At 36.9% G+C, this 14,448-nt stretch overlaps 1 protein-coding gene across 1 annotated transcript in view; it reads left to right on the plus strand.

Moving 5' to 3' along the window:
* PLCL2 (phospholipase C like 2) overlaps positions 1 to 14,448 on the plus strand; it is a 98,524-nt gene that overhangs the window by 48,866 nt on the left and 35,210 nt on the right. The window contains exons 2-3 of the mRNA XM_058801424.1: positions 4,516 to 7,002; positions 10,378 to 10,581. Coding sequence (XP_058657407.1) covers positions 4,567 to 7,002; positions 10,378 to 10,581 — 2,640 coding nt within the window. The 5' untranslated portion in view covers positions 4,516 to 4,566. The remainder of the gene's footprint in view (positions 1 to 4,515; positions 7,003 to 10,377; positions 10,582 to 14,448) is intronic.

Raw genomic sequence — 14,448 nt, forward strand, 5'->3', positions numbered from 1 at the left:
GGGGCTGGGCTCTGTTTCCTCAGCCTGTGCATCTTGGAGTGCTCAGCCACGTGCTCTCAAAATGAGCATGGAGCTGCCTTCCATGCTTTGGTGAACCTCTGGTATACAAAAAGGAATGGAAATTCTTTACGGTTAGAGCATAAACAAGTAGCAGCAGGACCTGTCACCTGGGGCGGTGTGTACTGAGAGGAGAAAATCCAGTGTTCAGGTCCTTGCTAGGTAGACTAAATTTTGCACTCAGGGTTACCAAGTGAAATGTTTGCTTTGTGACATCAGGGACTTTCACTTCCCAGAGGAGTGCTCTGAAAATCTGTCATTGTGTCACTTCCTCTTGTTATTGTTGTCTTGCCTGTTTGAAGTGCTCTGTTCTGAAAAGAGCAGTGTCTTTAGTCATGGAGAGAGACAGGATCACAGGCACCCATCTCCAGAGGTTGCATGGGCCAGTGTGAGGATTGTTCTGCATTGGCAGGTGGAAGGAGTGTTCTGCATTGTGCTTCAGCCCCACACTTGCCACTTTGAGGGGGTTGGCAAGCCCCTGCCTTGGGTGGTGTTCTTAATTCCACTGGACCAAGTGGTACCTAAACATCTTGGCAACTTGGTGTTTATATATTTTTGAAGTACTGCTTCTGGGGTATGATTCATTTGTGCATTTACAGGTCATAAAGTTCTCTCTCTGCTTCCTTTCCTCTGGGAGATATTTACAAACCATACACTACTCATCATTTCCTCTATCATCCCGATCTGTTACATTATCAAATCTCTGTTTGAACTCTGCCCCTATCAGTACCAGTGGTTATTGGAGCAGCCTTTTAAGTAATTTTATCATAAAGTTGCATAAATTAAAAGCACTACAGTTCAGGAATGATGTGCATCTCTCTCAATGTCTGATTCAAGATTCTCTTTTGTCTCCAGAATTCTATTTTGTAGCAAGTGCTGTCTGAGTCACACAGCTAATTCTTTGTTGGTACCTTGAGAGGAATAAAAAAAGTTATCATGGATATGTTCTTCCCTCCTTGTGCTTTTAATCCATTTTCTCCAGCTGTCTCTTAAGTGCCACAGGTGACAGCTGGGATTATTTCTGTTTTTTAAACTGCTAGATGCTTTGCTTTCTGTTGCTAGGAACTTCTGGATAAACTAAATTCTTTGTGTAGCTGCTTGTAGTGGTTATGAGCAATGTTTCAAAACAGTTTTATCTGTGGTCTCCTCTCTTCCTCAAAACATCTTGCAGGTGACCTTGGCTGGGGCATGAATAGTATTAGGGGATGTGTTGGTGAGGTGGTTGTTCTGGTTTCAGTGATTAAGTCATATGAAGCACAGGCAGTCTTTAGGGGATATCCTGTAATGATGACAGTACATGCTATAAACTGTAGGTAGACATGGTTCTTCATTGTGTGAGAGATCCTAGAAAGACTGAAAATTATTTCAGCACAAAAAATGTAGCTGCTGCCTTGGACTGAATTATGCATCTGCACTGTAGAGTCAGTGTCACTTCCAGCATGTTGAACAGCAAGAACCCTGTAAGTCTTATGAATGCCAAGAAATCACTCCTGTGTTTGTTCAGATGCAGTATTCTGATGTGCCATTCTTTTTGATTCAAGGCAGACCTAAGGCCGTGAGAGACCTGACCCAGTTCATGAATGCCACCTCACTTTTGGGATGAAATCCTCCACGTCTTAGAGCAGAATAAATCTGTCTCCTGCATGCCAGACTATATTGCCAAGGCTCACAAATGAGTTTCACACAGTTTGTGCATGCTCTATGCAATTGCATGCTCAGCTTGTGGAGTGAGAGTTTCTTTTCTGTGTCTTTTCAGACAGGTGGGTAATTCAGACAGGTGAATAATTCAGACAGGTGAATTCTTTTCAACAGTGTCTTTGATAAAATGTCCTTGAAGTTACTCTGATCACACAGAGATTGATCATGACTTCCATGCCTGTCAGGATGGGAACTTGCACAGGCAGTCTGGTAGTTCAGAATTATTGATTTCTGGAGAAGCAAAAACTTATGAAAGGTGTTCTGGAGCTCAGAATGTTTTCACAGCAATTCACACTGTGGTGCTGGCTTTATATAAATAATCTGAGTGGCTAGACTCCTTTACCTTACAAAAATGAAGAGTACTACTGAACTGGCTGCGAATTCATCTGGCAGGGAGGCAAAATAACGTTGCAGGTGATATATTGAATTGCTCCTCTGATCCACATGCATGAACTCCAATTCAAGCTTTCAGTAACCAGAGCTGGCAATTGAACTGCCTGGAGATGGGCTCCTTTACATCAGATGGCATCAAGAAATAGGAAATATTTTTTTTTCCTTTGTGGTTCAGTGACTTGGATCAGATACAGTCCTGATCATAGAGAAAGGTGTAGACCTTTCCTCTGATCATGGTCAGGTAAGGTAATACTTGCCAGGCCTTGATGGTTCTGGTGTCAGCTGTCTCTCAATCAACAGTATTCCTCTCCCAGGTCTGTGATTGAGGAATCTGGAGCATTAAGGAGTTTCAAAATGCTTAATTCCAAGCCCTGAAGTATCAGGCAGGAATGTCATTGCTCACTTATGTGGGACTGTCCTTTGCCACTTTTTCAGTTTAGGAGAAATAAATAGGTGGACAAACAAGCTAGGCTTAATACAACAAAAATCTCTGTAAACAAAAGTCACATTTGATTTCTTTTATTTCTTTTATTTTTTAAGTAAAGGAAATTTGCATTTGTTTGGAAACTGTCCTTATGCCTAAACTACATGTAATGAGATTCTGAGAGTCAACCCTGTGTAGTATCCATTGCAGGTGTCTGATCTGCAGTTGGAAATAAAGCAGTCCTCTGCAGGGTTATTCACTTTTACTGGTCTCTTGAGAGCTTGAACAAAGCAAATTCTGCTGTCATTAAAGGTGCAAGAATAGTATGGTTGATTAATTTTCTCAAACACAGAACATCAAATATTAAGGCTGCTCACTTTACTAATCATTGTTTTCAGTGAAAGACTTTTCAGATGCTTATAAATTAAATTACAAAACCAGGACTCTATTTTTAATTGAATGAAATTCAACACACAGCACATGTGTACTGAGCTGGAAATGCATTTTGTAATGGATGGTTTTTATTTGAACATCTGTTCAGCATAGCAATCGTTAAAAGTTTTCTTTCACTTTCCTTTCTGCCATTTAAGCAATGCTGATTTGCGCTGGAACCTACTTCAAATGGAAAACTGTTTCAGGGAATATAATTTTTTTTTTTTGTAAAGCTGGAAGAGTAATTTTTTGCACTGTGCTAGTTTATAAGAAGAACACTTCTAATTAGGGTATCTAACATAAAAATATTGTTGTTTCAGACTAAAAGTTAGCTCCTCAAGACACGTTGCTTCAAAAGAAAAATCAGAATTTTCAGTCTCAGAAAATGCAGATAATGAAAGCACACAAGTTTCTAAAATTCAGTTCTTATGAATTGATTGTACTTAAGTCATGTATTGCTGACTTATTTGCACTTGCTTTAATTTATACAAATAGGTACAATAAAGGTAGCTAAATTACCTTTCCCCCCCTTTTTATGCTTATATATCCTTATATGCCCAAGCTTTCTCTAGTAAAGTAAGATCTCTGGGTTATCTAATTGCTTTAAGAGCAATGGTGAATCACTTTTGCTTCCCTTCCTGACCAGGTCATCTATTCAAGTTCTTTCTAATGACATGAAGGTTCTTTGGAAACAGTTAAATTAAACCGTCTCAGAAGTTGCCTTCTGAGTCACTGCTGTATTTTCTGAAGCTCAGAAACTGCAGAGCTGCATCTGCATCTGCTCCAGTCCGGTTCCTTGTGTTTCAGTGCAGCTTCTTTAGACTGTTGTGGGTATTTTCCTGCTAAGGGGAGGGATGTGTAAATGCTGTGGGCAGTCCGGGGGAAGAACATGGGTGGGTGCTCTGGTGAAGGGAGCTTTGCATGAAGAAGTGCTTCCTAAGTCTTGTATGCTTAGATTAGGGCCATGTCCTATAGATTTTATGTAAATAGGACTGTGTCCTATGGATTTTATGTCGTTGATTGTGTATTAATGTTTCTGTAGTCCAAGGACCCTGTCAGCATGGTATTAAAGCATTAGATTCTGTACTGGCAAGTATCTATAGGACTGCATAAAGACTCAGAGAAAAGCTTGCTTCCTATTGCCTTGACTTTAGAACCTATTCTCTCACTAAGTAGGGTACAACTCATAAAATAAAATACACATACATGTATGCAATAATACAGCATTATTATTTTGTTAGCATATAAAACTAATTTTTTTTAAATTTTGTGTCCATCAAAAGTACTAAAAATTAACCCTGGAAGATTACTTATAGAAGCAAGAGCAACTATTAAGGCATTATTAGTATTCTGTGATGGTGCCAGTAAGAATTTCCATCTTATTGGTCATTGCGCAGACTTTATTGAACTGCTTGGTGAACTTTCAGCTTTAAGTTGAAAGCTATTTCAATGTTGAGCAAAATCACACTGACACATGATTTTTTTCTCCCCCCCACCCCCTTGTTTACCAGGATGGTACGAAGCAGAAGCGAGAAAGGAAGAAGACTGTGTCGTTCAGCAGCATGCCCACGGAGAAGAAGATCAGCAGCGCCAGCGACTGCATCAACGCCATGGTGGAAGGCTCCGAGCTCAAGAAGGTCCGGTCCAACTCCAGGGTGTACCACCGCTACTTCCTCCTGGATGCTGACATGCAGTCTCTGCGCTGGGAGCCTTCCAAAAAGGATTCTGAGAAAGCAAAGATTGATATCAAGTCAATCAAAGAAGTGAGAACAGGAAAAAATACGGATATCTTTCGCAGCAATGGAATATATGACCAGATATCGGAAGATTGTGCGTTTTCAATTATATATGGAGAGAATTATGAGTCACTAGATCTGGTTGCTAACTCAGCGGATGTTGCAAATATTTGGGTTACTGGCTTAAGATACTTGATTTCTTATGGAAAACATACTCTAGATATGTTAGGAACTAGTCAAGATAATATGCGGACTTCGTGGCTTTCACAAATGTTCAGTGAAGCAGATGTAGATAATTTGGGACATATACCCCTATGTAATGCTGTACAATTTATAAAAGACTTAAACCCTGGTTTAAAAACTAATAAAATTGAATTAAAATTCAAGGAGTTACATAGATCCAGGGAAAAAGCTGGTACTGAAGTAACAAAAGAAGAATTTATTGAAGTTTTTCATGAGCTTTGTACCAGACCTGAAATCTATTTCCTGTTAGTTCAGTTTTCAAGCAATAAAGAATTTCTAGATACCAAGGACCTCATGATGTTTTTGGAAGCAGAGCAGGGTATGGCACAGGTCACAGAAGAAATAAGCCTTGAAATTATTCAGAAATACGAGCCAGCCAAAGAGGGCCAGGAAAAGGGTTGTCTTTCTATAGATGGGTTTACGAATTACCTTACTTCACCAGACTGCCACATATTTGATCCAGAGCATAAAAAAGTGTGTCAAGATATGAAACAACCTTTATCTCATTACTTTATAAATTCATCTCATAATACATACTTGATAGAGGATCAGTTTCGAGGGCCTTCTGACATCACGGGTTACATTCGTGCTCTAAAAATGGGTTGTCGAAGTGTTGAGCTGGACGTATGGGATGGTCCAGATAACGAGCCTGTGATTTACACAGGCCATACAATGACATCACAAATTGTCTTCCGTAGTGTCATTGACATTATTAACAAGTATGCCTTTTTTGCTTCAGAGTACCCTCTTATTTTGTGTTTAGAAAATCATTGTTCTATTAAGCAGCAGAAAGTGATGGTACAGCACATGAAGAAAATTTTGGGGGACAAGCTGCATACGCAGTCTCCAAACATTGAAGAGTCTTATCTACCATCACCAGAATCACTTAAAGGGAAAATACTAATTAAAGCAAAGAAGCTTTCTGCTAATTGTTCTGGACTAGAGGGAGATGTTACAGATGAAGATGAAGGAGCAGAAATGTCACAGAGAGTGGCGAAAGAGGGGGTAGAACAGCAAAACTCAATGACAGGGAAACGATTCCAGCTCTGCAAAGATCTCTCTGAGCTGGTAAGCATATGTAAATCAGTTCAGTTCAAAGAGTTTCAAGTTTCATTTCAGCTCCAGAAGTACTGGGAAGTGTGCTCTTTTAACGAAGTGCTTGCTAGCAAGTATGCCAACGAAAACCCAGGAGACTTTGTAAATTATAACAAACGTTTTCTCGCAAGGGTTTTCCCCAGTCCTATGAGGATTGACTCTAGTAATATGAATCCCCAGGACTTTTGGAAATGTGGTTGTCAGATAGTAGCAATGAACTTTCAAACCCCTGGCCTAATGATGGACCTGAACATTGGTTGGTTTCGACAGAATGGAAACTGTGGCTACGTCCTTCGTCCTGCTATCATGAGAGAAGAAGTTTCCTTCTTTAGCGCGAATACAAAAGACACCGTGCCTGGAGTTTCACCTCAGCTGCTTCATATTAAAATCATTAGTGGGCAAAACTTCCCTAAACCCAAAGGATCAGGTGCCAAAGGAGATGTTGTGGATCCTTATGTCTATGTTGAAATACATGGAATCCCTGCTGACTGTGCTGAGCAAAGGACGAAAACTATGCATCAGAACGGGGATAATCCAATTTTTGATGAAAGCTTTGAATTTCAAATAAATTTACCAGAGCTAGCTATGGTGCGTTTTGTAGTGCTGGATGATGATTACATTGGGGACGAGTTTATTGGGCAGTACACTATTCCCTTTGAGTGTCTCCAGACTGGTTATCGGCACGTTCCTCTGCAGTCATTGACTGGTGAAAGTTTAGCTCATGCTTCCTTGTTTGTGCATGTGGCCATTACTAATCGAAGGGGTGGTGGGAAACCTCATAAGAGGGGCCTCTCTGTGAGGAAGGGCAAGAAATCAAGGGAATATGCTTCTATGAGAACATTATGGATTAAAACAATAGATGAAGTATTCAAGAATGCCCTCCAACCTATTCGGGATGCTACGGATTTGAGAGAAAATATGCAGGTACAGTTTTATAATAATTTATTGGTTCATGTGTGTACCTTTGTATTATGATGCATATGGAATACCTGCTTTTTTAAGAGTCTTGTGTGTTGAACTATTTCAGTCTAATTCTGAACAGTTCTAAGAATGGATCATGTCAGAGGAGCATTTAAGGTGAACTCTCTGCTGATGCAACTTTGAATGCACATGTGTGTTTTTGTGAATGTGAAGTGGAAATATGACTCCAGAACTCAACCCTCATCCTATATGGTTGGAGGAATATTAGAAATATATTAAAAGAAAGTATGACAATAGTTTAGTTTTAAAAAAATTAAGTAGAAATGTGGGAAGAATATACAACAGGTAGAAAAGGGAAACTTTAATACTTATCAGAGATGTTATTTGTATGTCTAAGAATGTTTAGCATAGTTTCACCTAAGTTATGTTTTTCCTTTAGTCCCAAATAGAAGGCAGTATTTTCAAGAAAGATCTGTTTGCTTTCCATGATTCTTCCTAGTTATGTTAGAAATACGTGGCATTAGCACTGAGGTGTTAGAAGGCATCTTCTAGAAGAAGTTGTCCCACTTTAGATGTCATATTAGTAAACAAATTGAATTTAGAGAAAAAGTGCAGACTGAAGTGCTTTGTTTTGTGGAAGCCAAGAGGTGTCACTTAAAAACATGTGTCACTTGGAGATTCCAGGTACATAACCCATTTTAGAAATGTATTAAAATTGAGTTTTAAAGTTGCATTTAATTTAATAAAACTTTGTTTTTTAACTTCTGATGGAATACTAGTATTGATCAACAAAATTAAGAATCATCATTTCAAATGGACTGACCTATCAAATCCTCTTGGTCTTATACAGTGTTGAAGGAAAAGAGATTAAAGGAAATGCCTGAGACTTGATTCTGGATTTTAAAGGCACATCAGTGTATATAAATTTCTTTAATGAATAATCTTATATTAAAAATATTCTAATAGTAATATAATTTTAAAGCTAATTTTATATGAAAGAAGAAATTAGTACATCATTATGCAGCTCTCCCATTCCATTTGGTATATAAATTTGATCTTTTAAAAGATAATTTAAAAAATACAGGGATGATACTTTGACTCATAAATGTTTCAAATTACAGGCTGCATGTAAAATGAACTTTACCTGTAGTTAGCCTACTGAAGATTAGAATTCTGTAGAACGAAGAGTACTGTATTTTAAGATACTTTTCAAGGAAAAACTGAGTTGAGGAAGCAGTGAAAACATAGAATTTTGTGTAGCTACATTAAACTCTTGCATGTGCATGCTGCAGTATGCACAGTATAAAGCTATAATTGAAAACAGACTCTACAGTGGGATTTCTTTGAACATGAAATATTAAAAGGTATTTTATGTATTTTATTCTGTCAGTTAGAAAGATGTGCTATCAACTAAATTTATCATTATCTCAAAGTGCTATCAAGAAGATATTTTAAGCATGAGGGAAGATTAATTTTCCTTAACTTTGCTAACAGATTATATAATGTGCTCCATTTAAACTCTGTGTAACTAAGTTTTTACAGCTAATAAAAGCAAATAAACCACTCAATTAAAATAAGTATCAATTTATGCCAGGGAATGTGAGATTTATTTAGATTTTGTATTACTGAAATTTTGTGTTACAAATTGTAATGGTTTTTATGACCAACATATCCTCAGGAGCCAGATTATAAAGAGCAAAGTTGGTTTGATTTTTTAAATATCAGATGGAAGAAGAGGAGGAAAAGTAAATGTGCAGCAGCGAGTTTAATAGTTTCTCTAAATCTGTATAAGAATAGAGTTTCTTTTTGTTCCTATATTACCATGACAAAAACTGGTGTCATAACTTCTTACATATTAATCACTGATAAAAGTATAACATGGATGATTGAACTGGATGTGATGTTACATATTTAAGTTACTTAACAGTATGAGGAATAGTCTCTGGATATAGAATTGGAAGTCCAAAGGAAGGAGTTACTGTAGTAGTACATATTAGTCCTGTCCTCCTGTCATTAATGAATATATACAATCCCTGGGTCCTCGTTAACCTCTCTGTAAAATGATTGTTCGTAATGGCTTATCTCAAGCCAAAAAGCCATGTACTTATCTTGAGCAAAATCTGTTTGAAAGGATTTCCCAGTGTCTGTCTCTTGAGCTATGTAATTATTGTGTCATTGAAGTGTACATCAGTTGATAAAAGAAGTTTCTGTTTCCTGGACCTGTACTAAAAGTACACTCTAAGTGACTGGGTAGGTGCAATTTCGTGTTCACAGAATTTTGCATGAATAAGCTGCACATACATATTTGGAAGTCTGCTTTGGAATGTCATCTGATAAAGGAACAGCAAAATATTTCACATTTGAGTCCTGTTTGAGTTAAAGTTGGCATTATGTCTTTCTAAGAGACGTGTCCACGAGAGAGTCTTACCGTACCAGCAAGATGGAAAGTGGTTTGGATTAAAGTGAAAATTTGTACCAGATACTCTGCCTGGGTGCAACATGAGAGAAAGGAGCACTGAGCACATTTGTAACTTAAATATACTATATTTTTATTTTTATTTCCTACAGGAACACAAACTCCAGACCTGCCATAAATCACCAGTTCCCAATTGGTACAAAAATCCTAAATTCTCTACAGTGCTGACAATATTCCCATCATGGAATATCAGTGGCTACTTGGAGTCACACTGTATTTCGAATGCTGTAAACTTTCTTCAAGTTTAAACTTATGGCATTATATTCAACCATACTGGATATAAAATATGACTTAAAAAGTCTTAGGGAAAGGTACAGAATCAGTATTTAAGTTAAGGTACCTTTAAAAAATTCACTTAAGTGTGGCTATGTGATAGGAATACTTCAATAGTGGAGTGCTGGGTTTGTGAATCGCACCAAATGGGAGCCTGCAGATCCACAGCATGTCTGGGCTGTAGTTCAGGTATGTTTAAAGTTACAAATGTGCTGAATTCCTCCTTCTGCTTCACTTTGCTTAATTGGGACATTCAGCATCTAATATTTTTTTCACTTGGTAGCATTTAAAAAATGTCTTGAAAATTTTCAAAATATATAGCCACTGTGTTTTAGGATCTGTTTATTTCCATAGTTAATGTTAGCCATGATAGACAGGAGATATGCTTGTTCTAAATAGATGGTTTTTTCTGTAGCATGTACTGCATTCCCTGAAATTTTAACATTTTTGTAAAATGTTTGTGTAATATTGGTTGGTTTCAAAAATGCCAGTTCTTCAGGGAAAAGCTGTGGTAATTGTAGCACAACCATTTTAGCTCAAGTATAACAGTGAAATATTTTATCCTGAAATAACAAGGCTTTAAATTTCATATTTAACTGTAAAGGAAACTCTTTCTTTCCTTTTTGCAGAATGCAGTAGTTTCATTCAAAGAATTATGTGGCCTCTCTCCTGTAGCAAATCTTATGCAGTGCATTTTGGCAGTGTCTATGCACTTGGTTGGGCCTGATAATACACCCTTGGTAGTAGTGAATCTCAATGATCAGTATCCAGCTATGGAGCTCCAAGGGATTGTTCCAGAGGTCTTGAAAAAGATTGTAACAGCATATGAAATGGTGAGTAGTTCTTTGTGGTTGTCTTATATTGTCTGAAAGACTTTTAAAATGTATATTTAATATACTGTACCATGCTTGATTTAAAACCTGTGACTTCCTATTTTAACCTGTGACTTCCTATTTTGTGCTTCATTACTTGTGCTTGAGTTATTCCCATGAATGTACAGCAATTGGAAGTGTTTTTATACAGAGTAAAACATAGAGATTTTTTGTATCTATAAACCTCTTACTACTTTACATCTTCCACTTGGGGGACCTTGGTTTATTTTGGCTTTGGCTCAACATCAAATACAAAAATGTCAGGCACTGCTTTTAGGCATTGTAGTTTTATAAGCACCTTGGCATGTAAAATTCTATACATGCTCTTTTCTTTTCTCTATCTTTCTTACATATGTCATTTGATTAGCCATTTTTATACATGTAAGCAGCTGTAACATTAACTTCAGACATTATGTTTCAGTAAATACATAAATTGTGTCTTTAGAGACTGGAAATTAAACATGTTGCAGTAAAAAAAGAAGGAATAACTAACACACCAATAAATACTGATTTACATCTGCTTTGCATTAATTTGAAATGTGGAAAAAAGATCAAGAAGAGTTTGATTTGAAATGTCCTCCTTACTGCCACTGAAGTAATGTGGCAGAGTATAATTGATTATTTATTCATTTATTTAATGTTTTCTTTCATGTGATGATGATTTTGCAATAATTTTGTGTGCTAAAATGAGAAACCTTACCTGGCAGCATTGGGTCACTTGCCTGAAAAAAATGGAGAAAAATTAACCAGTATCCCGTTCCATATACAGCTTGTAAACTGCTTTCTAAAGAAAAGGTAGCTTTAGAATTATGCTATACCAAAGTGAAAAAACCACTCATTGATAATTAGCAATGTAGGCAGAGTTTGTGTAGTTCAGTGGTGCCGTAGATATGACAAAATCTGGTTGCAGTGATAGCAGAGCTACAAGAAGATAGTGCATATCCTCTTAGTGGTGGCTTACAGGATATCGCTGTAATTAGGATGTAAACAAGCTTGGCTGTTGGGATTACAGCTGCAACAAGTAAAGAAGTTCTGTTTCCTTGCTGATGATGTCTACCTGCAGTTTGTTCTGATGTGGTGGTGCTGATTGTTAGTGACTCAGCTGTTTTAGGTACTTAAAGTCTTAGTTCTAAATCTGGAATACATTTTTTCTTTGAATATCACTTAGACAAAGGTGACTTGTGACTCCAGAAATCTTTACAATCTAAGTTTGCTTTGCTCTTTGGCTCTCACATATGTTTTTTCCCACACACATATTATACTCTATACATGATTTGAATATTTCTGTACCTGAGAAATCTATACTTCACTTATACATGTGAAAGTAATAGAACATTTATTTACTGGCAAAAAAAGCATTTTTCCATCTTCTTGTCCCTAAAATATAAATACTCAATTTCAAAGAAAGAGTATGATAGTGCTTCTAGCTCTAAATGGTATTGAAGATAAGTAAATTTAAGGTTATTTTAATCAAATATAAATTATAAGTTAAAATAATGAGATGCATTTAAATTTGTGGCATTTGGCTTTTGCCAATCCTCTATTCAGTTTGACAAAAGATTTTAGGCAATTAAAATCTGTAGGGTATGCTGGAAAAGGAAGTCAGCCATGGGAGACATATTCCTGTGCTCTTATTTCTGAAAGCACATGTGAAATAGTGGGAGACATCTGTACCATCCTTTCCTCAAAGAGAGAAGAAGAAATGTGATGGTGTTTAGTTCATATATGGGTATTTGCTGTAGTGGCAGATGATCAGAGTCTGACAGTTATATGGTTTGGAGGGGGGGGGGTTGTATGATTTTGGTGTGTGTTTATATAATGAGCCCTCAAAAGGACAAATCTTACCTCATTAGTTTAGACTTGGGATATTTTTGTCACGATTCATTAATACATGGGTGTAAAATTCCACTTAATAATGAGATTTCTTCATGCCGAATTGAGAAAGGGCAGATGCACTGACAAAGTAATGATTACCTACTTGTCTTACTTTCTGCTGGCTTAGGCCTCAGTACAGGTCAGAATGATGTAATTCTGTACTTCCAGGGTGTCAGGTACTCTATGAAATCATGTGGATAAACAAAATAGATTTCAATGTTTATGAAACAAGCCTGGATTGGTATAGCATAAATGCATGCATAGGCTGTCACTACCTTGTGTGCCCTCTCAATGTGGCATGTGTAATGGCATTCTCAAAGAGTGATTGTTTCAGGTTTATGATTTTTTTAGCTAATGAAGGGATTCTTATGTGTCAGAAATACTCTCTTTTCTATAAAATGATAATAACCATTGAAGATAATATTTAAGATTTGAATTATTCAAAATTTGTTTACACTGGGAGTGCATGAAGAACTCATTGTTGCTCTGTCAAGTGGGAAAGAATGCAAGACCTTAACAGCAGGACAGTCAGTCCACCTTGAAATAATTGCAAATAAGTGCAATACTGCCGGGGCAATGGAAAGGAAAAAGTATCTTCAGTGTAACATAGGTTTTTTTTAAAGAAACAGTGAGGTAAATGATAATAAAATACTGTGTCAGTAGATATTTGGGGGTTTTATCTTTAAACAAATAGCACATAGTGCTGTCTTAAATTATCTGCATTCACTTAATGGAGGAGCTGTTAAGTGATCAAGGCTAGTACTAGTCATGGGTTGAAAATCCCATTTTATAGGAACTGAAGTATCATTTCTGGATAATAAAAACCAAATATATCTAGAAATTTTTGAGAAAGGGAAAAATTGCAGGTGTATTTTTCTTTAACTTCTCCATGCTCCTGAGTATTTTTCACCCTACCATCTTTTCACTGTTTAACAATGTTTTATTTTTCCCTCTTGTTCATGAACTTCAGCTTCCTTTATGTGATACTTCAGCATGCACTCTGTTGGTGTCATCACACCCATCACTGATCAATGCTGCAGACTGAAGCTTGGAGTTAAGGCAAGTGCCTCTTCCACACCATTGCATGTTTTAAAAAATGTCTTATAACCTTTAAGATAAAAAGTAAGTAAACCTTAAAAGTTATACTATGGCAAGAGAAAAAAAAACTGTCTCACCCTCCGTCTGCAGCATTATTCAGTGATGATATAAGAGCACTTCGGAGATATCCTAGAGTAGCATACAAATAAAGCCAGATACTGTTGAGAACTTGGCTCTCTGTTTGCCCTTAGTGGAGGATGAAGTGTCCCATTTGCTGAGGACAGGGTTTTCTGGATTTTGCAAACAGGCATTTACTTCTAAGGGAAAAACTAACGCAGACCAGGCAGATAACTGTACCTGTGTGAAAAATCAGTAGTGCTGCTACAGTAATTAGGATTCGATGTTATTAAATCCTAATTAGATAATGCTGCTAGTTCCATAGTTTTCAGTTTATGGAGTGATTTTCAAATTTTCTTTTTAGATTTTGAGGTGATTTTGTAATTCAGAATGTCTACAGAATGTGGTATAAGTCCGTATTTGATTTAAATGAAATCAAACAAGATGAATAGATTTTGTATATACACCCTAGGGAAGGACATGAAGGCAGGTTGTGTTTATTGGTGGTGGGGTTGTGAGATAATGAAAATGAAAGGTATTAAAAGAGAGTGACACTATTGAATTGGAAAACACCCTATCATTGGGGATAAGCAGTGCTGTAGTAAGCTTAAAGCCGGTTACCTTATTTTTGACTCTTTCCAGCTACTGACTCAATAGAGCAGATTGCAGGTGCAGTCATGCAGAAGTTAACTTCATCTTACAGTGCTGGAAATTTCAGCAATGACATAAACTAAATAAGATAGGCTATATTTTGAACTTGAACTGGAAAGCAGATAATTTGACCCTATACCTGGTAGA

The sequence above is a fragment of the Ammospiza caudacuta genome, chromosome 1 (assembly GCF_027887145.1).
Source record: "Ammospiza caudacuta isolate bAmmCau1 chromosome 1, bAmmCau1.pri, whole genome shotgun sequence".
In the NCBI taxonomy this organism is placed as follows: domain Eukaryota; kingdom Metazoa; phylum Chordata; class Aves; order Passeriformes; family Passerellidae; genus Ammospiza; species Ammospiza caudacuta.